This window comes from Podarcis vaucheri (assembly GCF_965113315.1).
Source record: "Podarcis vaucheri genome assembly, chromosome: 6".
NCBI lineage: Eukaryota > Metazoa > Chordata > Lepidosauria > Squamata > Lacertidae > Podarcis > Podarcis vaucheri.
The window spans coordinates 51,818,762-51,845,215 of NC_138764.1; the positions used below are offsets into that span (position 1 = coordinate 51,818,762).

Genomic DNA, 26,454 nt, shown 5'->3' on the forward strand with positions numbered 1-26,454 from the left:
AGGCACTCCTGTCTTCCACTGCCTCATGTTCATAGCTTCAAGAACACTGTCCAACCATCTCGTCCTCTGTCGTCCCCTTCTCCTTGTGCCCTCAATCTTTCCCAACATCAGTGTCTTTTCCAGGGAGTCTTCTCTTCTCATGAGGTGGCCAAAGTATTGGAGCCTCAGCTTCAGGATCTGTCCTTCCAGTGAGCACTCAGAGCTGATTTCCTTCAGAATGGAGAGGTTTGATCTTCTTGCAGTCCATGGGACTCTCAAGAGTCTCCTTCAGCACCATAATTCAAAAGCACCAATTCTTCAGCGATCAGCCTTCTTTATGGTCCAGCTCTCACTGTTTTACATCTTCCTGCTTTAATTAGCTGTGGCTTTCAACTACCTACTGGGGTAAGTTCAAAGTGCTGGTTTTAATGTATAAAAGCCCTATTCAGCTTGGGACTAGGATACCTGAAAGATGGTTATATGGACCACTCTACTTTGCAGCCTAGAGCCCCCTGCAGATACCATCTTATCAGTACATTCATACTGCACAATACAGGAACCAAACCTTAGTGTTGTGGCACCTACCCTTTGGAAGTTCCTCTCCTTAAATATTAGACAACTGTATTTTCTGTCATCCTTTCAACCTACCTCTTTCAACAAGCTAGGGCTTGCCTGCCCATGAGGCAGGCTGCCGCTGCTGCTTCAGGTGGTGGAACCCCAAGAGACAGTGCACCCGCAAGCACCCTGCCCACCCTGCCACCGCTGGTGGGGAAGCAGCAGCAACTTCCAGTGAGAACTTGTGCACTCCATAACATCTCACAATACCTCAAGGCTTTTTTTCCAGCTAGAACTCACTGAAACTCAGTTCTGACACCTCTCAGGCGAGTGGCATTGCCATTATAAGGAAACAAGAAAAATAGCAATGCCAGAACCCACCACTGGCATTACTGCTTTGTGGGTGCTCCCACATTTCCCAGGTAAGGGAGGCTTCAGGGGTAGGGGAGCTTTGGCAGAAATGGGACCTTGCCGTTTCACCTTAGGCACTGAAATGGTACAGGTTGCCACTGCAACAAGACTTTTGAGATCTTTCCCAGTGTGCATCTGTACCTGAATTTTTATTTTATCTTCATAGAATCATAGAACTGTAGTTGGAATGGACACTGGGGGTCCTCTAGTCCAATCTCCTGCAATGCAGGAATCTCAATGCATGGTCCCCCATCTAATTTGAAACCATACAAAACCCTTAGCTTTGCATTGTGCTAGCAGTTTTATTGCTGCACCACTAGGAGGACTCTCTTAATTTCTTGTTGTTTGCCATCCTGGGCTCCTGTGTGAGGAAGTGCAGGATATACATTTAATAAACAAGAATATTCTCCCCTTCCTTTTTTTTTTAAATGAGATTCCTGCCGCTGGGTGACTGTGGAAAAATAAGAGTGCTTGCAGATGACACCAAACTGGGAGGGGTGGCTAACACCCCAGAGGACAGGATCACACTTCAAAACGACCTTGACAGATTAGAGAACTGGGCAAAAATAAACAAGATGAATTTTAACAGGGAGAAATGTAAAGTATTGCACTTGGGCAAAAAAAATGAGAGGCACAAATACAAGATGGGTGACACCTGGCTTGAGAGCAGTACATGTGAAAAGGATCTAGGAGTCTTGGTTGACCACAAACTTGACATGAGCCAACAGTGTGACGCGGCAGCTAAAAAAGCCAATGCAATTCTGGGCTGCATCAATAGGAGTATAGCATCTAGATCAAGGGAAGTAATAGTGCCACTGTATTCTGCTCTGGTCAGACCACACCTGGAGTACTGTGTCCAGTTCTGGGCACCACAATTCAAGAAGGACACTGACAAACTGGAACGTGTCCAGAGGAGGGCAACCAAAATGGTCAAAGGCCTGGAAACGATGCCTTATGAGGAACGGCTAAGGGAGCTGGGCATGTTTAGCCTGGAGAAGAGGAGGTTAAGGGGTGATATGATAGCCATGTTCAAATATATAAAAGGATGTCACATAGAGGAGGGAGAAAGGTTGTTTTCTGCTGCTCCGGAGAAGCGGACACGGAGCAATGGATCCAAACTACAAGAAAGAAGATTCCACCTAAACATTAGGAAGAACTTCCTGACAGTAAGAGCTGTTAGACAGTGGAATTTGCTGCCAAGGAGTGTGGTGGAGTCTCCTACTTTGGAGGTCTTTAAGCAGAGGCTTGACAACCATATGTCAGGAGTGCTCTGATGGTGTTTCCTGCTTGGCAGGGGGTTGGACTCGATGGCCCTTGTGGTCTCTTCCAACTCTATGATTCTATGATTCTAAGAGGCCTGATGGAGCTGGTCTTTCAGCACTGTTGTGTTGGTTAGTGTGTAAGGCGTTTTGCAAGAAAAGTAGGAAACATTTTTCTAAATAAATCTTTATTGCTCCGTGTCCCCTCTTAATGGTATGAATTGAATTTCAACATGGAGTGCTTGTTCAATCAGATTGCATTTGATAGCTCTTTGAATCATGTACAAGGGACCACTCTCTCTCTGCTTGCTGTGTATCCTGAAACAGGCTGCCTGAAGCAGTTTCCCAATGCAGGTGTGTGAAGTAGCTGCCACTGGATGGGATTTGGGGTGGGTGGGTCAGATCTTAGTGGCGAACAAAGGGATGTGATGTGCCCTTGCACCAGCTCAGAGCAGTAAATGTGTTAGTGTTTGCTTCCTTTGTTCCTTACACCTTCCCTGACCTGCAAAGGTTTTTTGACTTCACATTCACCATCACAGTAAATCCATGCAATGTTTGGATGGGTGGTATTTGTTGGTATTTACCGTAAGTTTATCCGACTGAACTTGCTTATTAGTAGACATGTATGATTGCACTGTAAAGCAGCCAGAGCAGGTGCAATGCTTTTATTAAAATTAATAAGAAAACTCTCATTTACTTTAAGATGGTAGCATCTTGCAACCCTTAATCTTGCAGCTGAACATCTACCATTTCAGATTTTATTATGTTACCTATTGCCACACAAACCCAGATGTCCCAATCTGCTTTTCCATATGCTGTATATGTGTATTGTCTTCCTTAGACCTGTAAAGTATGTTTGCTTAAATTATGGGGTGCAAGTCTACTATGAAACATTACATATGGCTGCAATAATGCTTTAGGATGGGTATGATTCTGCACAATGTCTTGCATTATAGTTTTTTGCTATATTCATGTTGAATAATTCTGATGCACACTAGTATAGCCTCCCCCAACCCCTACAGCCATAGGAATGTGCATTGTTATTTCTTGTTCTGAATGGCCATGATGATTTTGCCTATGTTCATAAATTGCATTCCTTTTATATTGTATCCATTTTGCAGATCCACAGAGTATCACAAAGTTTTGTTTGCAGAGCTGATAATGGATGGTTACAATGCATATCCACCCAGGCGTTCTTATGGGCAAAGATGATAGATCCAAGTGTATTCCCATGACCTTGAAGCCCACTATCATTATACAGTACTAGAGAATAAATCCTATTGAACTCATAGGGAGTTACATCCAAGTAAAAGTTCTTCTGCACTTCTACAGCAGAAATGTATTACTTATTTCATAGAATCTCATCCCTTCCCCAAGGAACCCAGAGCAAGATCCCTGGGGTGTGTGATAGGTTAGGCTGAGAAAATGTGACTGGCTAAAGGTCGCACAGTGAGCAGTGATTTGAATCCAGATCTCCGAAGTCTGAGACCAAGACTGTTAAATACTTTACCACACTAGTTATAGCCAAGCCATGGCTTCTGATGAAGCTTAAAGAATGTGCAGGGATATATATCCCCTGCACATTCTTCAAGCTTCATCAGAAGCCATGGCTTGGCTATAACTAGTGTGGTGTTTTTATCTATCTATCATCTATCTATCTATCTCATGCACCCACTAGCATAATCAGAGGGAGTTACAAGCATATTCTATATAATACAGAGAAATGAGTTTTTAAACTGGTTGGTGCATTCATAACACAAAAAGGTGCCAGGAAATTGCAAGAGCAAAAGGCCCTTCTCTATCAAATACCCGCAGAGAAAATTGTGCTCAAGGGTCTGTGTGGCAGCTCAAGGTGCTGGCATGTTGTGAAGACTTCATAGCAGAATTCCCAAAGGGTTCATATCATCACTGTGTAATAATACATACCTACGACCATTTGGAAGATACACAGTTTTCCAAAGGCAATTCTGAATGAATCTGTAGATATCTGTGAACACTCAAGAGTTGCTTTCTAGGTGCTGTCTTCTCTGTGTAAGTGGGAGGGGTGTTGAGGGAACTTCAAGATTCCCATGCCTTTAAGAGCTGCCTCAGGGAGGAGTGAAGAATGCTGAAGTGCCTGGAGGGGCCACAGGAGTGTGTCACTTGTGAGGGCAGCATTGCTACTTCCTCCTCTCTCCTCTTCCCACTCAGGGGGCACTCAGGGAGCTGCTGCCTGCTCTTCCACCAAGATGGGCAAGTGAAAGGAGTAGCTATTGCTGCCTCCATGCCACTCACTCATCTCTAGCTGGTGGAATAAGGCGGCCGGGGACCCAGAGAGCACTGACTCCCTCTCTGAACTCCAAAGTCCAGAGCCAGGCAATACAGAACCTTGCGGCCAACTAAAGCCTGCGTGTGTCCTGACATTTGACTGGGACAAGCAAGACTACTAAGAGAGCAAGATCGAACAAGAGGAGAGAACAGTGTTTGATCCCTACAGGAGCAGCTGCTCCATACTTGTGCTCTGAACCGGATAGAGCACAATCGGGATCCCCCGGGCCCCTGCACGAGCTGCCTGGGTCACTCTCCTTTTCCAAGTATCTCTGCTGGGCCCAATCCTCCATGCTACGTCTCTGAGACGAAGCGTGGGAGGCAGCTCTTTCCGGGAAGCGTCCCTGCCCGCCCGCCGCCTTTCTGGGGGTGGCGCGACAGGAAGGATCCGCCTGGCCGGCCGGTGGGGCCCTGCAAGAGGAAGCGCCTGCTGTTACTTGTGCGGGGACCTGCCGCCGTTGCACCCTCTTCTGTAGCCCTCTGGGAGCTGGAGGGCGTGCAAGGCGCAGCTCGCTTCCCCTCGCTTCGGCGGGTGGGAGAGAGAGGCCAAGCTAGCAAGAGGCCCTGGCCCGCTCGCCTATCCCCACAACCTTCCCACCGGGAGAGGAAGCAGCCGCCGCCGAGGGGGCATCCAGCGGGCCGCCGGGGGAGACGTTTAAACTGTGGCTGAACTTCGCCAAGGGCAACCCAAAGCTTGCTCGCCTCCTTATGGGGATCGGCGATGGGGAGCCTGCGGGAAAGGCGCTTCCTCCGCAGCAAACGTGCGATCTCGTTGCCCCCGCCCGCGAGCCCCCAGCTTCCCCCGCCGCGCGTGGCACGGAGGATCGGGGCCGCCGCGCCCCAGTCCCCGCAGAGAGCGCGGACCCGCAGTTGGCATCTCACACTCTCTCTCTCTGATGGGAGGCATGCTCCCGAAAGTCGCCCATCACTTGGGAATTCCCTCTTCCCCCTCCTGCCCTCCGCCATCCCCTGGCAGGGAGCGAGCGGCACTTCCCCCCGCCGCACGCGCCGGGCCGATTCTCTCTGAGACGCGCGCCAGGCTGAGGTTCGCTCCGCTCGGCGCTCGACTCGTGCTGCTTGCTCGCAGCCCGAGGCTGCCTTGGCAAAGAGAAGCCTGTGCAGCCTAGACCGGCTCAGCCGAGCGCCGAGCCGGATTTTCAGGAACAATAACAGAAAGCGCTGGGGCTGAGGGAACCGAGCCGCGCGGCCCCCTCCCTCCCTCCCTCGCCCGCCAGCTCGTCGCCGGGCCGCCTCCCCCCCCAACTCGCCCCCCGCTCGCGCCACAATAATGTACGCCTTCGTGCGGTTCCTGGAGGACAACGTGTGCTATGCGCTGCCCGTGTCGTGCGTGCAGGGCTTCAGCCCCAAATCCCGGCTCGACTTCGACAACCAGAAGGTCTACACCGTCTACCGCAGCCCTGCCCACGACCCCGAGGACGGCGACGAGAGCCCCCGCGAGCTGGGCGAGCGGCCGCTGCTGCACAAGGCCCAGATCCTGGCGCTGGCAGGTGAGGCAGCCGGGGGGCGCGCGGGGACGGGGGGAGGAGGGGGGTGCAATCCGGAGGCCAGACCAGTTAAAAAAACCTCCCTGCTCCTGGAAGGAAAGGGTCGGGGAGAAGCTGCTGCTCCTGCTGCTGCTGCTGCTCCTGCTCCCCCACCCGGGGAAATGGGTGGGAGGGAAGAGGCCCGACTGCAGCCCCGCTATTTGTAGGGCCTGCCCGTCTCCGTGTGTGTGTGTGTGTGTGTGTGTTGCTGAGGGAGGGGTTTCATGCGTCTCCAGGGGGCTGCTGCAGAGGCCTAGGATGGGGCTTCTCATAGGCACAGGGATGCTCATTCGTATGAGAATAGCAACAGTAATAATGGGGTGTGTGTTTATTTTAAGAGAGTATTTTCCCAAGGTGCTCAAGAGTGCTTGAATGAATGTTTTTGGCTGAAGAAGGAATGGCTACAGGAAAGGATGGGGGCGTTTGGGTCAGGGGTAACATGCCGAAATGGGCATAATGGCAAGGACTGGGAAGCTTGTGAGATCCTAGAAAACGAGGGTCCAGAAGGAACTGTTGCAGCAATTCTGTGCATGGAAGGAGGAGGCCTTTGGTTATTTGGCCACGTGTGATAGGCATGGAAACCAAAGGATGAACATGGGCAGATTGGTCATGAGGAAGTTGAGGATGTAGTTACCACAGAAAAAGTCATAAAAAGAGCCCTGCTGAATAAAACAGAAGCATCACCCTGCTTTGAAAAGTAGTGTGCCAGATGATTCCAGGAATCCCACAAGCAAAGTATGAATGCAACAGTCCTCTGTTGTTTGCAGCCAAACAGCTGCTATTCAAAGGAATGCTGCTCTTGAATGTGGATGATCTAGTGAACTACCATGGCTAAAGTCATTGATCAATCGTTTTTTCTTTACATCTTCATAACTTCTTGGAGCAGTGAGTTCCATAAGTTAGCTATATTACATGGTGGGATATTTTTTCCTGTATCTGTTCTCATTCAATTCCATTGAGCAAATGTAATAGCATTTTGTGAGAATTAGTTCTAGTATTAAGTGTGCTTGTATGGAGATTCTTCAAAATGTGTGTCATCTTAAAAACCTCCATGAGGAGTATCATATAGAGACCATATTATTACAAGAATTGCTCCTTCCTGTGATCCATTTGCAAAGGTGACCTACATGCATAATAGCACAGCTTACCAAAATATCAGAGGCTGAAGAAGATAGATGGTAGCAAATACATTTTCTTGGTAGTATATACCAGGCTAGAAATACAGTGAGTCCCAGCCCCCAGATTGCAGACAAATGAACTGTCATTAGCCATGAGTGCTAGATGGAACTTTCATATTCAGAAACCATATACTTCTGAGTACCAGATATTGTTGACAATAACTATGACTAACCATAGTTTTCTGTCCTTTCTGTTCATGAACTGCCAGATGCAGTGCAACAAGGTTTTTCATATGGCTGGTATTTTTACAAATTAACAGTGTAGTCCTATAAACGTCTACTGCTAGGTGAGTATGTATAGGATTGCACTCTTAAGTCCACAGAAGTACACACAGGAAGTATGCCTCACTGCACATAATGGGCACCTTCTTTTATTCACAGAGTCCCTCTCCCCCCCCCCCGCCCCATCCACATGAATTAAGGGAGCCATGCTGGAGATAGGTGGACTTTATCCCAGGTAATCTTATCCCCTTCTAGCCCCAGCATATAGATACAGCTTCACTATTTGAACCTAAATTCTGGCTAATACTGCCATACATTGTTTCAACAGTGCACAAGGAGAAGTAAGTCCCTAGGCATATGCCTCTCTCCTTTCCTACTGAGGTGTGGAGAGCAATTCAGACCTCTGGTCTGCAGCAACAAGGCTTAACAGAGCAGAGCAACAACTTTCACACATCCACACCTCTTGTACCAGCCTGGTTCATTTTGTTAGCCAACACCTAAGCTGGTGTACCGAAGAGGCCCAGATCGTGTCCATTGTTGTCATGTGACAGAAGCAGGGTCTGCTGCAGAGCCAGTGATTCATTTACTTGCTCCTTCTCCACCTTCCAGAATGTCCCATTTTGTAGGTTTATGCTTACCACCAGTGAGTGGGGTAACTGCTGGTGATGGCTCAAAGTGTTCTGTGGCTTAAAGTGTTCTGTGCCAGTGGAGCCACACAAGGCTGGGGAGAGGTACACCTCTGCTGCATCCACACACACATACACATCCTGGCAGTTCAGAGAGTTGGATCACAGTGATATTTCACGTGTCACATTGCAGACCTGTTAAGATGGCCGCAGAGGCTGATGGATTCTGAATAATTCCTGAGAGTCTTTGAGATTTTGTTGTTGTAGCTGTTGAAGCCCTGATCACATTATGGAGTTCTGAAATGATGTGGACTGTAAATTCACTCCTCTTATTATTGAGCTGAGGCTGTACAGTGCCTTAGCTTATCCAATAGCTGATGAAGAAGGTGGGGGCAATGTCTAGAATACAAATATGACTGGACAAAAGTGAGAGCTCATATTTGAGACCACTATCTGGCAGCAATACTGTCCAACGAGTATACTGTTCTACCACTTTTGTATCATCTCAGTGCCATATACTGATGTGTCTTTGAATGATGAGATGTCCCCAAATGAGTCCACAGAAAGATCTTAAGGAAACCTTGAAGGCCTATTGTGACTTGCTTGGGGATAAAATTGCTGACATTCATCACAGCCTGAACAGCACAATTAAAACAATTTAGTCACAGATTTAGGGTGTTGCCTAATTATTTTCATAGTACATGCTCAGGAAGTGGTTATTAGTGTCAACTACTGGCTGGTCATGGGACGTGGGTGGTGCTGTGGGTTAAACCACAGAGCCTAGGACTTGCTGATCAGAAGGTCGGCGGTTTGAATCCCCGCGACGGGGTGAGCTCCCGTTGCTCAGTCCCTGCTCCTGCCAACCTAGCAGTTCGAAAGCACGTCAAAGTGCAAGTAGATAAATAGGTACCGCTCCGGCGGGAAGGTAAACAGCATTTCCGTGGGCTGCTCTGGTTCGCCAGAAGCGGCTTAGTCATGCTGGCCACATGACCCGGAAGCTGTACGCTGGCTCCCTCAGCCAATAAAGCGAGATGAGCGCTGCAACCCCAGAGTTGGTCACGACTGGACCTAATGGTCAGGGGTCCCTTTACCTTACTGGCTGGCCACTAATATTACTTCCAGTACCAGATATCAGTCAGATGGTAGCTGGACATTACACATTCCTAAATAATGTTGATTATTTAGATCAGGGTTTATGCTTAGGTTTGTCACAGAAACTGATTTGTTAGTTCTGGTGACCTGCTGTGGAAGGACAGAAGAAGTGTGATACTGATAATTTTCTGGATACCTCAGTGGCATTTGATACTATCAGCCACACCATCCTGGACCAGGTTATTGGAATGTAAGCACTTGGTGGATTCCAGAAGGTTGTCCTGGGGTCCTTTAGCTGTGGTTAAGGACAAAGGTCCAGCTGTAAAATGGAGCTCAGTCCAAACAAGATGGGATTTTTATTTATTTAAATATTTTAAAGTTACACTTCAAGGTGGGATGCAGCCTAAAGCAGGTTCTGTAGGTAAGTAGTCTGCCTGCCTGAGGATCTGTTCTGCTGAGGGTTGCATGCCCTCTTAAGTCTGCAGTACTGTTAGACCCATCCTTTGCTATGAACACCCAAGTCATGTTGGTGGCATGCAGCACTTTTCACAAAGCGCTTCAGACTAGAGTGCCCGTTGCTACTCCTTCTGAGCAGACATAGCCTGGCCGTGTTTATCCTTGTACCATTCAGGCTTGACAACTACAATACATTAGGAACAATACACTAGGAACATAGGAAACTGCCTTATACCAAGTCATGTTATTGGTCTATCTTGCATAGTACTGTCTGTATTGACTGGCAGATGCTCACCACCGTTTCAGGTAGGGAGCCTTGCATCCCTACCTGAAGATTCCAGGGATTGAACCTGCATTCAAGGCAGGTGCTCAACTACTGAGCTATACAGTGGTGCCTCGGGTTACATACGCTTCAGGTTACATACGCTTCAGGTTACAGACTCCGCTAAACCAGAAATAGTACCTCGGGTTAAGAACTTTGCTTCAGGATAAGAACAGAAATCATGCTCCGGCGGCGCGGCGGCAGCAGGAGGCCCCATAAGCTAAAGTGGTTCTTCAGGTAAAAAACAGTTTCAGGTTAAGAATGGACCTCCGGAACAAATTAAGTACTTAACCCAAGGTACCACTGTAGTTCTTTTTCAGAAGTATCTCATATTGAGAACATATCTACCATGCTGATGATGGGCATGCGTTATCTTGCCATCTTAATTGACTTCCTGTATGTTTCCAGGTGGTGGTGTTGTCTTGATCCCAGGATTTATAGCAGTGTTTCCCAACCGGTGTTCCGCGGCACACTAGTGTGCCGTGAGACACCGGCTGGTGTGCCGTGGGAGGGAGTCGGGCGGCGAGAGGCGGCGGCGGCGAGGATCCGCGTCGAGCCGGGGGCGGCTCCGCGGTGGTGGTGCCGAGCGGCGGGGCAGCGCGCGCAAAAGGGAGGAGCGCGAGACAGCGGAGGAGGAGGAGGCCGGCATGTCCGGGCAGCAGCAGCAACAGCAGCAGCAGCAACTCCCGGCGACGGCTCCTCCTCCGCCCGCTATCGCCGCCACCACCACAACAGCCACCGCCGCCTCAGCTGCCGCCGTCCCTCAGTCCCTCGCTCTGCTGCCTCCTCCCACCCCGGCAAGGGGAAGGGAAAAAACGTTCACTTTTGTGCGTCCCTCCCGGCGTGACGCTGCGCGCTGACGTCACGGGGCGGGGCTTTAATGGTGGTGTGCCGCGAGATTTTTTTCCGGTAAGCAGGTGTGCCGTTGCCCAAAAACATTTGGGAAACACTGATTTATAGGTTATGCCAAAGACCACCGGTTCTGATTATCTGTTAAGAGATTTTTTTCAGTCTTTTGCTTGTTGAGGTTAGGTGATGTGCCTTCTCTGTAGTAGTTTCCAGTCTGTGGAATGATTTCCACTAGGCACATGCTGGATGATTTTTTTATTTTATTTTTTACTAATTTCTATGCCATGCAAAAATGGCTTTAGTTTATTGTTGCTTTTTCAGTTTTGCTGCTTTTATAGCTGAAATTTCAACTTGATTGCTTCCTGTACTGCCACATGTTATTTTGAACTTGCTTATTCGTATTAGTTTGTTTTGTTTATATTGTTAAACTACATGTTGCTAGAAAATACCTTTCTGAAGTGGGATAATGCAAGTCTATCAGATAAATAAACAAATCCTTTCTATATGTGCTGTGTAAAATCACAATCTTCTATCTGTGAAACAGCACCCCCCCCCCCCGCTTTCAGAATTATAGAAAAGTGCTTACATCAAGGATAAGAAGGAAGGCAAAAGGGGGAGAGGAAAAAAAGCTAGCCTTTAAAAGGCCTGAGCTACTGAACTATGATTCAAAAACTGGAAAGAGTAAATTAATATCATCACTGCTCCTTAGTTAGTTGTTTGCCCCCCTCCCCCTCGCGAATACAAGTTTGTTTGTAGCTTTAAAATATTATTTTTTAGTATATCTCCAGAGTGAGAAAACTACTTGCAGCACACAATAATCCCAAGGGTGTTGTTATCTAAGAAAGGTACACATTGAGCAGAACATTCTGGGGGCGTGCATAGTGAAGAGGCTCTTCTTTCTAAGTATCCATTCTCAAGTTTGGGCATTATGAGCTGGCAGTTGAGGTGCCATTTTTAAAAAACAAAACCCCCCTCTGTTTTACAGAGTTCGAAACCAAAATGTCCTTTACCCTTTTAGGATTGTTTGATCCCAAAGACATGCTGAAAAGTTGGGGGTGTGGTGACTCTGTTGGCAGGACTGAGAATTAACAATCCTCTGTGCCGCAAGAGGAAAACCTTATATAATCTAGAATAACGCTCTGTATTCAAAATGCCAAACAGCAGGATTTGTGCTAAACACACTTAGGGGGCAAGAAGCATTTCAGGTCACAGGATTATTTATGCAATCAGTAACATTAAAAATCCCCATATCTGTGTTAAAATATGAGGTGAATATCATATCTGTTGCAAGACAGGAAGTGAAGCTGTAGCTTGTAAAAGGTACCTGTTCTATAAATCATTATATATGCTGAGTACAACATACCTAGATGCTAAGTTCAATCAGTGCAGAACAAATGGTAGTTAACAACAGTGACAATTCCTGATTAGTATCAATTATTTAATCAGGGTGGCCCACTGCAAAGTTTTCACTGCTAGACCGTAGTTCAAACATTTGCTGTAATTTCCCCCAGGGTTGTGACTTTGATTTTATCATGTATATTTTACTGAAAGAACAACACCCTTCTATGACTACAGCATAACAATTAATTATTCGTATCCAAAATATAGGAAATTCAGTGGTTATATTGATGCAAAAATTAGGTTTTTTTATTGTCAGAAACTTCAAGCAAGTGCTTCATACAGTCTTTTAAAAACTCTTCCCTTCCTGGTTGCCTGGAGGTGATTTTTACCTGCTGCATGCCTGGTTACAAACGTGATGTAGGAAAATAAGAATTCTCAGTATGGGGAATGATGACTCTCTATTGAGAATGCCTGATTTGGGGAAGACCCTACTCTTCTGAGGGGTTCCCCACCTCAAAAGCAGTAATACAGAATTTCCAACATTCATTAGACTCATAGAATTGTCGAGTTGGAAGGGACACTGAGGGTTCATCTCGTCCAATTCCCTGCAATACAGGAATGACAAGGATGACAGCAGTTTGGACTAGTGAAGTGAAGGTTCTTGGAGCAGGCTGAGTTAGCTGTCTACCACTTGCTCATAATCTTGCTCTTCATTCATTTATTTCATGATTGCAACTATTGAACTTGTACAAGGTGTGGTCCATTCTGGCTGAGTTTTGTGAGCTAGGAAATTACATATTGCAGTGTGTATTTGAATTTCTTGATAGGTATTCTGCCTGTGACTGAGGTGGGTAATCTGTGGCTCTTAGATGTTGTTGGACTCCCAACCCCAGTCACATTGGTCAGTGAACAGAAATGATACACTGATGGGGTTTGAACTTAGAATGGCTGACAAAGAAAGAGAGGTGGGGCAGCTCTATGAAAAGGATGAATTTCATGTGATGGATCATTAGGAGTGAAATATGCCTTGATACATATATATAGTACAACTGTGCTTGGAATACTTTATCTAGTTCTGGTTGTCACATCCAAAAATGTAGAGCCAGAAAATCACAGCCAAAATTATTGAGGGGAAATATTGGAATGTTTTGATGAATAAAGGGAGACATGATAGTAAAAAAAAACCATGCGTGGCGTGAAGAAAGTGAATATGGAGCTCCCCTATATATATATATATATATATATATATATATATATATATATATATATATATATAAAGAATTGTTGTTACTCAGTGAAGCTGAATGGTGCGAGATTCAGGACAGGCAAGAGGAAGTATAGCACAGAATTAAACTATGGAAGTTGCTACTACAATATGTAGTGGTGACCAACTTGGTTGGATTTAGACATATTCATTCAGGATAAGACTACCATTGGCTACTAGACACCACAGCTGTTATTGCTCTTTCAAATCAGAAACAGGATGCCTCTGAATACAACTTGCTGGGTAACATGAGCGGGAGAGTATTTTTGTGCTAATGTCCTGCTTGTGGACTTTCATAGGCACCTGGGAACAAAATGCTGACTTGATGGGTCTTTGGAATGATCCAGCAGGCCAGTCTTGCATTATTATAATTGGAGTTGTAGTCCAACAACATCTGGAGGACCACAGCTTCCCAACCCTAGTTCCTAGCCTACAAGGTTTGGATTTGCTGATGTGATCCAGCTGATATGTTGAAGTTGTCCTGTGTAAAAATTGGCATACAGTAAAGTCTTGATATTGCTTCATCATCTATCTGTTACAATGCACTTCATGCTTGTTATTCTATTGCCCTATCTGCTTTTGACAGCTTTATGATAATATGCTAGCTTGATTATCAGCTGTCTATTTTGCTTTGCCATATATTGGGCTGTGCATGAATCCACACATATCTAATTGAACATGGAGAATCTGCTTCCTTCTGTTTTCTTCTTTTAGTATTAGTAATACTTTCTTTGGGTTTCAGAAGGATTTCAGGAGCTATCAGATACCAAAGAAGGCTACAAGCACTAACAGATTCTTGAAACATCCCTGTGTGGAGGGTTCATGGGAAGCTGACAAAGAAAAATAGGGCGTTGTTGAGCAGTTATAGTAACAGCCAGCTTAAAAATTCTCTAAAGTTCAGTAGACCATGATGTTCTGCAGCTTCATTTTCTCTAATATCAGGTTCTCATAATTAGTTTGTTTGTAAGGCTTAGTAGGTGTTGACGGGTATGGGTTGGTTAATGATAATATAGATTGAGCCATTGCTTTCTTCTGATGTTACTTGACAACATTTTGCTTTCAACATTATCCAAAGCAACCAAAATAAATAAAACAAATCAGTTTTAACACTGGCAGGATCTTTATATGGTCCCAGAATACTGGTACTTCCTTGGTTTGTGCTCCATGCTGCAAAAATCTCCCAATAGTTGCTTGCCTGTCAGAACTGCTTCCAGGTGCCCAGACGAATAAATCTTTAAATTTGAGGGATTTCTTTACCTTCCTTTCTGGCTGTTGAAAACACGACTGACACTTTTACATATAGATAGACAGGTCCATGAAAGTTTTGTGAGCCAGTAACACTTTTTACACCAATCCAAGGCGTAAAAAAGCTGATTTGCACTTCTGCTCATCACTATTTGCCTTCAGGATCAATAGAAAATCAATGAGAATTATGCTATTAATATTTATTTAAAGTCTTTTTTATAAATCTATTTTGAATTACCCTTTTTTTATTACATCCGTAAGCCAGGACTGGGCATGTCAACAGGGATTATCTCCACCTCCCCACCGTTAAACCACAGATATTCCTCTTCCCTCATCACAAACTGCTCTTGATTTTTCTTTCTTTTAAAGGCAGTTTTCCTTGCAAAACCCAGGGTTACCTGGTGTTTGAGAAACACATCCAAGGCTTATGTGGGTTTTGCAGAAGAAGTCACACACTTATTTCAAACCTAACCTATTTTGTGTCATAGAATGTAGCTATGCTGTGTTGCAAGAATGTATTTGTTGATACAACAAAGACTGGAGATTGGGCATTAGCTTCCAACACTTTCTTTAAAATTCAGAAGCTGAAAGGTGGTCCAGTTTTTTGCCAGTTAAGCAGTATTTTTCCAAGACATGCCATGCCTAATATAGTCTAATGCAGCCTTCCCCCAACCTGTTGCCCTCTAGATGTTTTGGTTTACAGCCCCCCTCTCAGCTGCAACTAATCAGGCGTGATGGGAGTTGTAGTTCAAAACATCTGGAGCACACCAGTTGGGGAAGACTGGTTTAGTGGACGTAAAATTTCAAAGCATAAAAGATGCTATATTACTGATAAAGTGAGGTTAGAATGCTTGTGCTGTAAGAGATGCTGGTTTTTCCACAGCATATTGTAAACACATGATTGAATACATCTTTAGGAGTTGCTGATTAGGAAAAGAACATGCACAGACACACTGTGTTCTAAGAAAAAATTCCATGAAGCTCTCTGAAACACTTCCATGTGGATGCTGCTAGTACCGTATGTACTTAGTTTCATTTTCTGAAGCAGCAGCTTTCAGTGGGCTCACAAATGGTTAGTGTTGACAGTGCAGAAAAGGAAAACAAAGGTAAATTAGGGTTTAATGAGGAGCATAGCATTCATTAGGGATGAGTTACACAGATGAATGCAATTCCTTTTTGTCAAAGACAGAAATGGATCTCTCAACTAGTGAAATTGTATCCTGAGGCAGAGTAAAGAAAATACATACAAAAGATGCAAAAAAGGGGAACCAAGACAAGCTAAAATGAACTGCAGATAGTCATAAGAAATACCAAGCCAGATGCAAGGAGTAGTGATGAAATAAAATTCTAAACAGCAATCCTCAGAGTCCTCTTCTCAGTGCATTTTACAAGTCTGCCATTTTTAACAACACATCAGTCTGACTGCTAGGTCTGGATAATCGCATTTTCATTTCCACAGAGAAAAAATGTAAAGGAGTCATCAGATTGATGTTGTCATAAGGAGCAGGAGATTAAAAATGAGAGAGTGGGGGTGGGAAAGTTACGTTTACATAGAAGAAAGGAAATTACAGATAAATATTGATCAGAATTTTAAGTTTGTCTCACTCATATATTATGAAATAATCATAGGTAAATATATTAAAATTTGCAGGGGTACACCAAAGCAAACTTCCTTTCTTTACAAGATTTATTAGACACCTTTCAAAAGATCAAAGATGCATACAATAAAAACATTGTCAAGTAAAGTCAGCCCATTAAAAAAATTATAATTAGAATTGATCCAAAAATCAAGAGCAGCAGAGCAATAGATAATATAATCCCTTGATAAAAGCTGAAAGAGCATGAGAACAAAAAAGCATTAACAAATGAAAATATATTAACCATCTTGCAGAAAGCAGAGGGAGATTATGCATCTCAGTAGTCAGAAACATCAACCCTGTTTGATTTCTTGGATGTCTTGATAATATCTGCCTTGGTCCCAAATTATGTGTTGCTTGCCAGGAGCTGAGTGACAAATGAAAAGTATAGGAAGGAAACCTTCAGGGGTGATATGGGTTCTGAACAGTCTGCCTGGAAATTGCACCTGAAGGCTCCAGAGTTCTGCAAATAAACATGCACACTCCTGTCTTGGGTCTCAAGCCACTGGACTCCAGTGGTGGCCTCTGCTTCAAAAAGCAGTAAACATACTTAGGATTGGAGGGTCCCATTCAGGCCTCTGCCTGTCCCTGTGATGCAGAAAGTCCTGCTTGTTGTTGCCACTTAATCTTTTCCTTGCCAGAGCAAAGGAAATGGCATATTTATATATAATGAAAATACTGACAGTTTTATTTTGAATTGGGCTCAGTAAAACAAGGTCTAACTCCTTTCCACAGCAAGCCCACTTGCCTGGATATTTACCAGTGGTGACATTGGTTCAGTTTGTACGGCACATTAAGCCATAGTGTAGTACACACTGCACAGACATTCCCACAGCACCTTTCCCTTGCACTTCCTGCTGCCACACGGCAGGTGAAACAACCCAGAGTCTGTGTTGTCATGTCATGGTTTTTCCTCCAAACAAACCATGTTTGGAGGTTTGCTTACAAACCAAGGTTTGTAAGCCAATTACAAACCTTGGTTACTGTTCATGGTTTGTTTGGAGGAAACACATCACAATCCAGACTCTGGCTTGCTTTGTCCACAGTGCAGCAGGGGAGAGGAAGAGTGCTGTGGGAGCTTTTGAGCACTATGCACTAGTACATTAATGTAGAGAGCAATCTGGGCAAGCGACAGTGGCAGTGACAGCTTTTTTTTTTTTTAGCAATGCCATAGTGGTAATGTTGGGAGAGTGGTCTCTGTTTTTCTCCACCTGACTCTTGTAAGTTGAGCTGCTACCTGCTGCAGGTGTCAACAGTGCTGAAAGAACTTCATTTCTCAGTATGCCAGCTGCTTGGGAATTTACTATAACTGTTCTGAGAGATGGGGGAGAGGTATTCTTAATGCATATATGCTGGAGGAACGCCAGCATATCTTCTTTAAACATTGCCTCTTCCTTTTTTTTTTTTTTTGGTAAAAGACTTGTCCTTTTGTAATAGGAAGTTTAAAATTTTCATACATTGAAATGAAATAACACAAATAGAAATGTGGTGATTGTATTTTTCTGTCTTGGAAAATACAGAATTAAAAAAATGTAGAATTGCATGTGGCACTTTTCATTTTGGTGTTAATGTTTAGAGTCTGTGGAGCAATTGAATTCCACTGCACACTGAAGACAGTTGAGCATGGGAAACTTTAAGTGGTCTGGCCTCAGTGATACAGCATTTGAATGATAAGTTTGATGAAAAGTTTGATGAATTTGACCATTTTTATTTTTATGTAAATTTTACAGAAGATAAAACTGATCTTGAAAACAGTGTGATGCAGAAGAAAATTAAAATCCCCAAGCTTTCTCTCAATCACCTAGAAGAAATAGGAGAAATTACAGATTATGGGGATGAAGATATGGAACTTAGACACTGTAAGGTATTGGAAGTTTTTTTGTTGCTCTTTTTTAAACTTTGTGGCTTCAGACCTTAAAGGAAAGCATACAAAGCATTGTATTACTGGCTATGACTGATGGGAGTGTGAATGTGATCAAGACTCCTGAATTGCTTTAAATGTCTCTCTTGTAAATGCATGGGGCTTTTTCATTCTATTTGCTCAAGTTCCTTTCTTTAGTCATTGCTGGACACTCTTTCACTTTGGCCCAAAGAGTTGTTTTGCTAGTTTTTTAATTGAAGGTCAGCTACAGGGTTTTGTGAATATGAGTTTTCAGCGTTGTTACTCATTTTGTGTTGTAAATTTAAAAGAAAGTTTTACGACACTTCATGAAAGAAACTTCTCTTTCACATTCATGTCTGTTGCAGAACTCCTTCATTGGTTGCCTTTTCTTCCCTTCGGTTACTGGTGTTAACTGGTTAACACCAGTAAATAACTTCATAGTGGACTGTCATTTTCTAAAGTGTGGCATGTGGATGAAGTATGATACATGTATAATCCATGTGTTTATGGGTTTGAGAGTATCAGCACCTGCCTTTTCTAGATATTTAAAAGGTCTAATCTTAACACACAAAAAACACCCCACAATGAAATATATGCAACATAATTCATTCTGCTATTGAAGGGGAACATCCAACTCCCTCATCCTATCAGAAAAAGATTTCCGCTCATGCAACGGGCCTCTCCCCTCTCCCTTCCCTCAATATGCTGTGGCCAAATCTGCTCTAGAGAGTTGGGGGAATACCCCAGAACAGATTTAGAGTGTGCATGAGGGTGGGAAATATTAAACCACTCAGGGTTGTTAAAGGAGCATCAAAGAGCTACAAAAGGACCTCTCCAAACTGGGTATTCACCCAGTGTGGCAAAATGGCAAATGCATCTAAGTGCAAACTAGCGTGAGGTGATTAATGTGGGGACGGAAAAAGTGTAATTCCGCATATATACTCTGAACTGGAGGGGAGAGGAGCGAGAAACCTTGGAGTTGTAGTGGATAGCTAAGTGAAGATGCTGACCCAGTGTGCAACAGCTGTGAGAAAGGCAAATTCCATGCAGGGGATCATTAGGGAAGGAATTGAGAATAAAAGTGCTGATACCCAAATTCATGTGATTGATGGGGTTACCGTGACAGCTTTGGGGCTTCATCCTATGTTTTTCGTTACTAGATGGAAATTATAGTAGCCTACTTCACAAGAAGCACATGGTAAACTGAAAGTGTCACATAAAAATATCAGTATGAAACATAAAACAATACACAGTGTGCTTGTCTTTTTAAGTGACTGGCTGAGCAGGAAAATGTGCTCAGTGATTGTAGTCTCACCATCTGGAAACTATTTTTTCCTCAGTGGATTTAGGTAACGAAATACACTGACCTTGAGCTAAAAGTTCTCAGGAAAATTCCTTCCTGATTTTTGTCAGGATGCATCTAAAGACATGTACCCTACAAACAGTTCTTGAACTCATCTGGTTTAAAAGTAAATGGAGTGAATAAATGCTCAAAATGAAGAGATCTGTGATACAATGAAGAAGCATTATACAAAAAGTACACAACAGACATGCAAAAATGTTTTAATATATGTTTGTATTCCAGGTTTTGCTTATGTGATAAAATGGTTTGTGGGACACATAGTTCTGGGTCATATTATTTGCCAAAGCTTTCCCTCTTTAGCCTGCTACTAGGTACTGTGTAGTAATCAGCCTTTTATATACTGAAGAAAACATTACCTGGCTCTCCTTTGCCAATACATACCAGTACTCAAGCCTGCTTGTGGAGGTGTACTTCATTTTAATTCTAGGAAAATCAGATAGGGAGCATATGCATGCACATTTTGACTATTTTAGATTCATGATGACTGCCAGTGTTTTCATTAGAGTTAGGGAATAGGTGTTTGGATTAGTGACAACGTTATAGAGAAACATCATATACAAAAGCTATTACGTACGTATGCCACAGGCATACTGTTTGTGTTTTAATGTTGCAGTGTAAGTTTATTTTATTTGTTTAACAAGAAAAAATGGTAGAAGCATGATAACCACACCATATGATCAATGTATAAGAATTGTAGATCAGTATGATGCACACATGCAAGCAACTATTAATTTACTGCTGGGTTACGTTCTGGGAATAGTTCATGCTATTCCCATGCTAAGGCAAAACCGTGTGAGATTGCCAGTGTATTTTTTCCTCAATGCCTGTCCCCGTCCCTCACCTTTTTTATTTTTTAAATTTGCCAAGCACATAAAGCTGAATGTGCACAAGTTAAATATGCCCAAGTTGCGAGTTCCCTGTATTTACATTCTGCTTTTACATTGGACTTCATGGAGTAACCAGGTCTCCAATCTTATTGCCACCAATACTGCCACATGCCGGGTCCAGGAAAGCACATTTTGATTCCCTTCAACCAAACTCAAAAGGCAATCTCACCAGATATGTATTTTTCTGAATTATGGGAACAGCTGCTCCTCATTCATTCTCTCACACACATTTCTTAAATATATATGTAGGATAATCCAATAGCAATACATGGAAAGTTCCATGCTAGTTAGTTCATTTGCTTGTTGCTGTAGTACACAGTATTCGGTGTGCTATGAAAAGCTATACCTCCAGGTATGGCAAGTACTGTATTGGCCTGAATATAAGCCGCACCTGAATATAAGCCACACCTTTAAAATTGGAGAGGGGGAAATACCCAAATATAAGCCACTCCATTCCTTGCTGCTCCTAGCTGCATACTTGGGGGGATGGGGGAGCCACACTGCGTTGCCAGCGGCCTTTCCCCTTCCTCACTCCCTTCCCGGCCTTGGGGAAGAGGACGGGGGACCACACACGGGGCAGGCACAGCTTGGTTGCGCTCCTGCCGCTGTTTGCCCCACGATCCTCACTGCATACCGTAAGGTTGTGAATATAAGCCGCACTTTAACTTTTCACGGTCTGAATTTGGGGAAATTGGCTTATATTCAGGCCAATACGGTATGTTTTCTCATAAATGCTAGCTATAGTCAACATGGGAAGGAACACACCCAGTTACCCAGACTGTCAAGCTGTTTTGAAAATAGCTTAGTGGCTCGGTTTTGTCAAGATCTTGCTGCAATCTCGTCTCTCAGAGTCCAAATGCCTGCAAGTTCACAGTAAGATGTTGCTTGATTTAGAGTGACTTTCGAACCCGGCCAATATCTGCCTGTCTTTTAAGGCAAAAGGTTATTTTCAATCTGTATTATGCGTTCTGTATTATTTTATTACTGCTCCATAATGTGTTTCATGTACAGTTATGGTAGTTATTTTGTCATCTTTGTTGTAGCACTTGTCTTTGTTGCTTACTTTATGATTAAGCTGTAAATTAGTTTTGTCAACAGCTTAGGTATGTAGGATATGTTGTATTTCTTATTTTGGACATCTTGATGTGAAAAAAATTAAGGTCTTATACATAAAAAGTTTAAGAAAAGCAGCTTGCATTTGGTGTGACAGGTATAATGATGACCTTTTCTGCATAAATAGTATTCTTAAAAGTGTGAGGTGCTTGATGCCCATGAAGCACTGTCCTTATATCACATTTGTCTTGGTTGCATCTTAGTTCTGATTGTCAATGAAAACTGATGCAGCAATATGGTAGACTATAGCCTGCAAACTTTTATCCTTCCACGCAGTAAAGTTTGCTAAAGTGGTTCTTTATTTTTGCCATAAAAGAGAAACATGTAGTTTTGTGCTCCATTCCAAATATTTTAATAAGATGAGAATGACCAGCTGCTCAGTGGCACTATTTCACATACTGTACTGTGCCCACAATCGATGTAGGTATAGTTATATTTTGCTGAAAGTTGAGACCTTGTCACTAAATTGTGCCAATGAGCTCAACAGCCATTAAAGGAACATCCTATATTTCTTAGATATAAACTGTGCCATTGAATATTGTTGCACCATTTCCTATAAAATTATCAACCGGGCAACATTTCAAGAAAGTCAAGAGATGTTGTGATCCACCAGAGAACTTTAGAGCACTATCAAGAGGATTCAAAACAACCCCCATATAACAGGATGCCTTCAAATAATTCTCCCCCTGTGGCCTATTAAAAGTATTGGCAGAGAATTTCTGGATGCAGTGAAGAACAGTGTATAATCAGAAAATACTGTTTTTCTTTTGATTAGATCAGTGGATGTTCTGGCATTTGGGCATTTTGATTAGAGGGACTGACTCCTTTAAGCATTCAGCACACTTATTATTCAGCAGATAGTTAATAATTTTGGAAATGCACTTGAGCAAATACCTGGACTTAAATACACTGGACCATCTGAAAGAACTGAGAATGCTTTCAGTAGCGGACAAATATGTTAATTATGGCTCTTCATCTTTCAGAATTAATATGCTGTCAATATCTTTCTATTTTCATGCACTTGGAGTCACACCTGCTATTTTCTTAGATTCATCATCCTGGTTTCCTCTTGTTGTGACAAGATCAACTGTGGAACAGTAGAAGAATCATTCCAGTCGATGCATGTTTCAGTTTTGAATTTTTCATGATTCTTCAAATTCTATAGCTAATTGGAATTCAGACTTGGAATTTCTACCCTTTTCAGAAACTGATCTCCTTGTTAAATCCTGGATTTTATACTTCACAATTACATTCTTATTTCTGTTTTACAAAAATAATTACCCACTCTTCATTACCGCAGGCACTGCCAGAGTGGACTACAAGACTTGAAATAAGACAAGTCTGTCTCTCTCTCTCTCTCTCTCTCTCTCTCTCTCTCTCTCTCTCTCTCTTCCTCTCTCTCTAATTCTCCCTCCCTCCCCCCCCATTTTAAACTTGCAAGAGAAGTTACAAAATTCTAAAACAATAGGCAAAACACTATTGTTTGGTATACACTTGTGTAAAAATATATGTCTTCATAAAGCATTTGAAGTTCAGAGCTGTATGTTCTTTAAAAATAGGGACGCGGGTGGCGCTGTGGGTAAAACCTCAGCGCCTAGGATTTGTCGATCGCATGGTCGGCGGTTCGAATCCCCGCGGCGGGGTGCGCTCCCGTCATTCAGTCCCAGCGCCTGCCAACCTAGCAGTTCGAAAGCACCCCCGGGTGCAAGTAGATAAATAGGGACCACTTACCAGCGGGAAGGTAAACGGCGTTCCGTGTGCTGCGCTGGCTCGCCAGATGCAGCTTTGTCACGCTGGCCACGTGACCCGGAAGTGTCTGCGGACAGCGCTGGCTCCCGGCCTATAGAGTGAGATGGGCGCACAACCCCAGAGTCTGTCAAGACTGGCCCGTTCGGGCAGGGGTACCTTTACCTTTACCTTAATGGCTTTTGAACGGGTTTGCTGTTTTTATGTTGCAAGTATACTCAGGGATCCCATATTTCATACAGTGAAAAAGACTGGACATAAAAGTGGTTGAGCTTCCCCCCCAAAAAAAAATCACAAAAATGAAGTTTTTGAGCTTTTTTTAAAAAGGAAAATTGTATGGGTTGCCCTGTGTCTGGATTCTGACTGCCGTGTTCTGGAGATGTCCAGGAAATTCCAGACGTAGGGCAACCCTAAGTATGAGTATGCTTTGTCATACTTGAGTATTTCTCATTTAAGTTCAGGCTTGTCTTCTGTATGTTTTCGTTCAGAATTTTAGATCTTTGGTGGTGATGACTAGAAAATAAGGAAAAGTAAATTTTGCAGCTCTGACATGCTTCTCACTCAAGAACTGTGCACTGACCATTACTGTTAACATGTATAAAAATGTGCAGTTTATTATTCATGCACATACTATATCCAAATACAAATTTAACATTTGATACATCCGTTTTATGATACTGATAAACTCTTTAGTGCTATTGTGACAGTATATTGACATTGTTTTTATTCTGCATTTATTGCCACATTCTCATTTTGTTATGAATTTAAAATAAACTTCTAATTCAACATGAAAACACGGGCTGTTTGATATTTTTGCATTTACTGGCTACATATGTAGTGTTTCTCTATAATGTTGCCCTAAGCCAAAACAATGCAGTTTTATCATGAAAACAGTTATTATTTTAAAGCAAACTCTTTCAGTTACACATCTGCTTTGCTTGATGTTAAAATGGGGCACAAAGTAGCTGTAAGAAAGCTTAAGTATTAATACTGGGAGTCAAAGGGATGGCAGATAAATTTGCCTTGGAGACATTACCCCAGTTGAGATATGGCTGATTATTGCACAGTACTGGATAGCCTGATGCCGAATGAAATTATTTCATTACTTACTATTTTTGTTATATTGTGGAATTATTCCACGCAGTCACTTGGTTTGAGCTTTGATGCCCCCCAATTATGTTAATGGTGTGAAAGTTGTGGCCACACCAGTAGCGTACAAAAATTTATTTTATGTATGTTTGTTTGTATGTATGTATGTATGTATGTATGTATTTCCCACCTTTTACTCCAAGGAACTCAAGCTGGTGTACATGCTTCTTTCTCCCAATTTTTCCCCTCACAACAACACTGTGAGGTAGGGTTGAGAAACAGTGACTGGACCAAGGTCACCCAGTGAACTTCATGGCTGAGTGGGGATTTGAACTGTGCTCTCCCAAGTCCTGGTCTGACACTAACCATTACATAAATGCGTACTGCCAGGAAATTTTGCAGAGAACTATTAGCTAGCCTTCAGCAAATCTGTTTTGTCACCTCAATGCACTGAGAAAAATATAGTTTTCAGCTGATGGAATGAAATAACACAATATCTATGTCTATTTTTCCCCCCTGGGAGCATTCAACACTTAATAGTGTTGTTGAAAAATATCTTGGTGCTAACAACTTTCTTAGTTTGTGTGTTGAGAAAATAAATTTCATACAAAAGTCACAATTGCAAACCAGCAAAGGAGTTCATGTAAACCAGTGTGGTCCCATTCTCTTCAGCATACTAAGGACTCTCTGTGTATTGTGGAGAATTCCCACTGCCAATTGTCCGCAACTTTTGACTAACTTTGGTAGGCAGCCCAAATTGGGGTTACCATCAGCCCTGCTTTCTCCAAATGCTAACTTGAAAAGATTGTGATTATTATTATTATTATGGTTCAATAAAAAAGAATGACTTCATATTTAGTATAGTTCATTATAAGCACATCGTTTACTTGAGGACTCTGGTGAATTCCTGTTTTAATTAACTATAGATCTCTGTAGCATGCTACGTATTATATGTTAACACAATGTTTGTTGTAACACACAGAGACAAGATGGAAGGAAACAAAATGAAGGTACGCACAAAAGCATTGAAGCAGTTGTTGCGCGCCTTGAAAAACAAAATGGAATGAGTCTCAGTAGCAATTCCAGTCCTGAAGCAACATTTATGGAAAATTCTGAAAGGATGAACAATATGGACGATGCTGTAGTTCCTCGAGTTCTTTATGAAGAATTGCTGCGAAGCTATCAGCAGCAACAGGAAGAAATGAGACACATTCAACAAGAACTTGAGCGAACAAGAAGGCAGCTTGTTCAGCAAGCAAAAAAGCTAAAGGAGTATGGGACATTAGTGTCAGAAATGAAGGAGCTCAGAGACTTGAACAGACGGCTACAGGATGTACTGCTTCTCAGACTAGGCAGTGGTAAGTACTTGGATATATGTGGGACAAGTTCTTAAATAATTTAATTTTAAATTAGAATGGCTGAAATAATCACAATATAATCTGCTTCATTGCATATGCCAATCTTCCATTTCATACATTGAAAATTATGTATTCATGTTCCTTTTTTCATTCTTTTTATTAATAGAAATTTTCGTCCTGGTAATATTGGCATGCTTTTCCAGGGCTGCACACAGCCATGCTGTGCAGCAGCTGTGGAAACATACTCTTTTTGAAAACCACATTGAGGTTTTATTATAATCAGGCAGTGTATAAATGTTTTGAAATAAATAAATACATCTAGGTATCTCTTCCCACCCAAACCAGAAAAAAGCTTGCAGAAATATAGAAATATAGACCAGAAACACTGGTCCTTGTAACATGTCTGCGACATCGTTTGTGGCATCTTAAGTATTGTGGCCAAAGTTCTTGGTAGAATGAGAAAAGGAATCCAATAAATATCTTGAATAAATATAAGAGTTCCATCTTACAGCATGATCCTTTGCATGTGTACTCGGAATCTCACTATTTAGCAGGACTTGCTTTCAGATAAGTGTTCACAGGATTGGAGAACCATAAGCCAAATTTTCAAAGTGATCTCATTGAGCAAACAACATTTGCTCTAATTTATTTTTCAGTTCCGTATCTGTAAATTCCATTGATTTTTAAAATTCAATTTAGATTTTCTCAAAATGTATACTATCTAAAACT

The 26,454-nt window shown here is 42.8% G+C and overlaps 1 protein-coding gene across 5 annotated transcripts in view; it reads left to right on the plus strand.

Annotated features, from left to right (window-relative positions):
• Positions 1 to 26,454, plus strand: part of LOC309534535 (BEN domain-containing protein 5-like) — a 730,363-nt gene that overhangs the window by 398,697 nt on the left and 305,212 nt on the right. The window contains exons 1-3 of one of the 5 annotated variants that reach the window (XM_082226762.1): positions 5,318 to 6,019; positions 18,018 to 18,151; positions 25,350 to 25,725. The exons of 1 other annotated variant lie outside the window; for it this stretch is intronic. In XM_082226762.1, the coding sequence (XP_082082888.1) occupies positions 5,800 to 6,019; positions 18,018 to 18,151; positions 25,350 to 25,725 (730 nt within the window). In that variant the 5' untranslated portion in view covers positions 5,318 to 5,799. Of the gene's footprint in view, positions 1 to 5,316; positions 6,020 to 18,014; positions 18,152 to 25,349; positions 25,726 to 26,454 lie in introns of those variants that run through there. 3 more of the 5 variants (XM_082226765.1, XM_082226763.1, XM_082226764.1) reach the window with 3 other exon arrangements.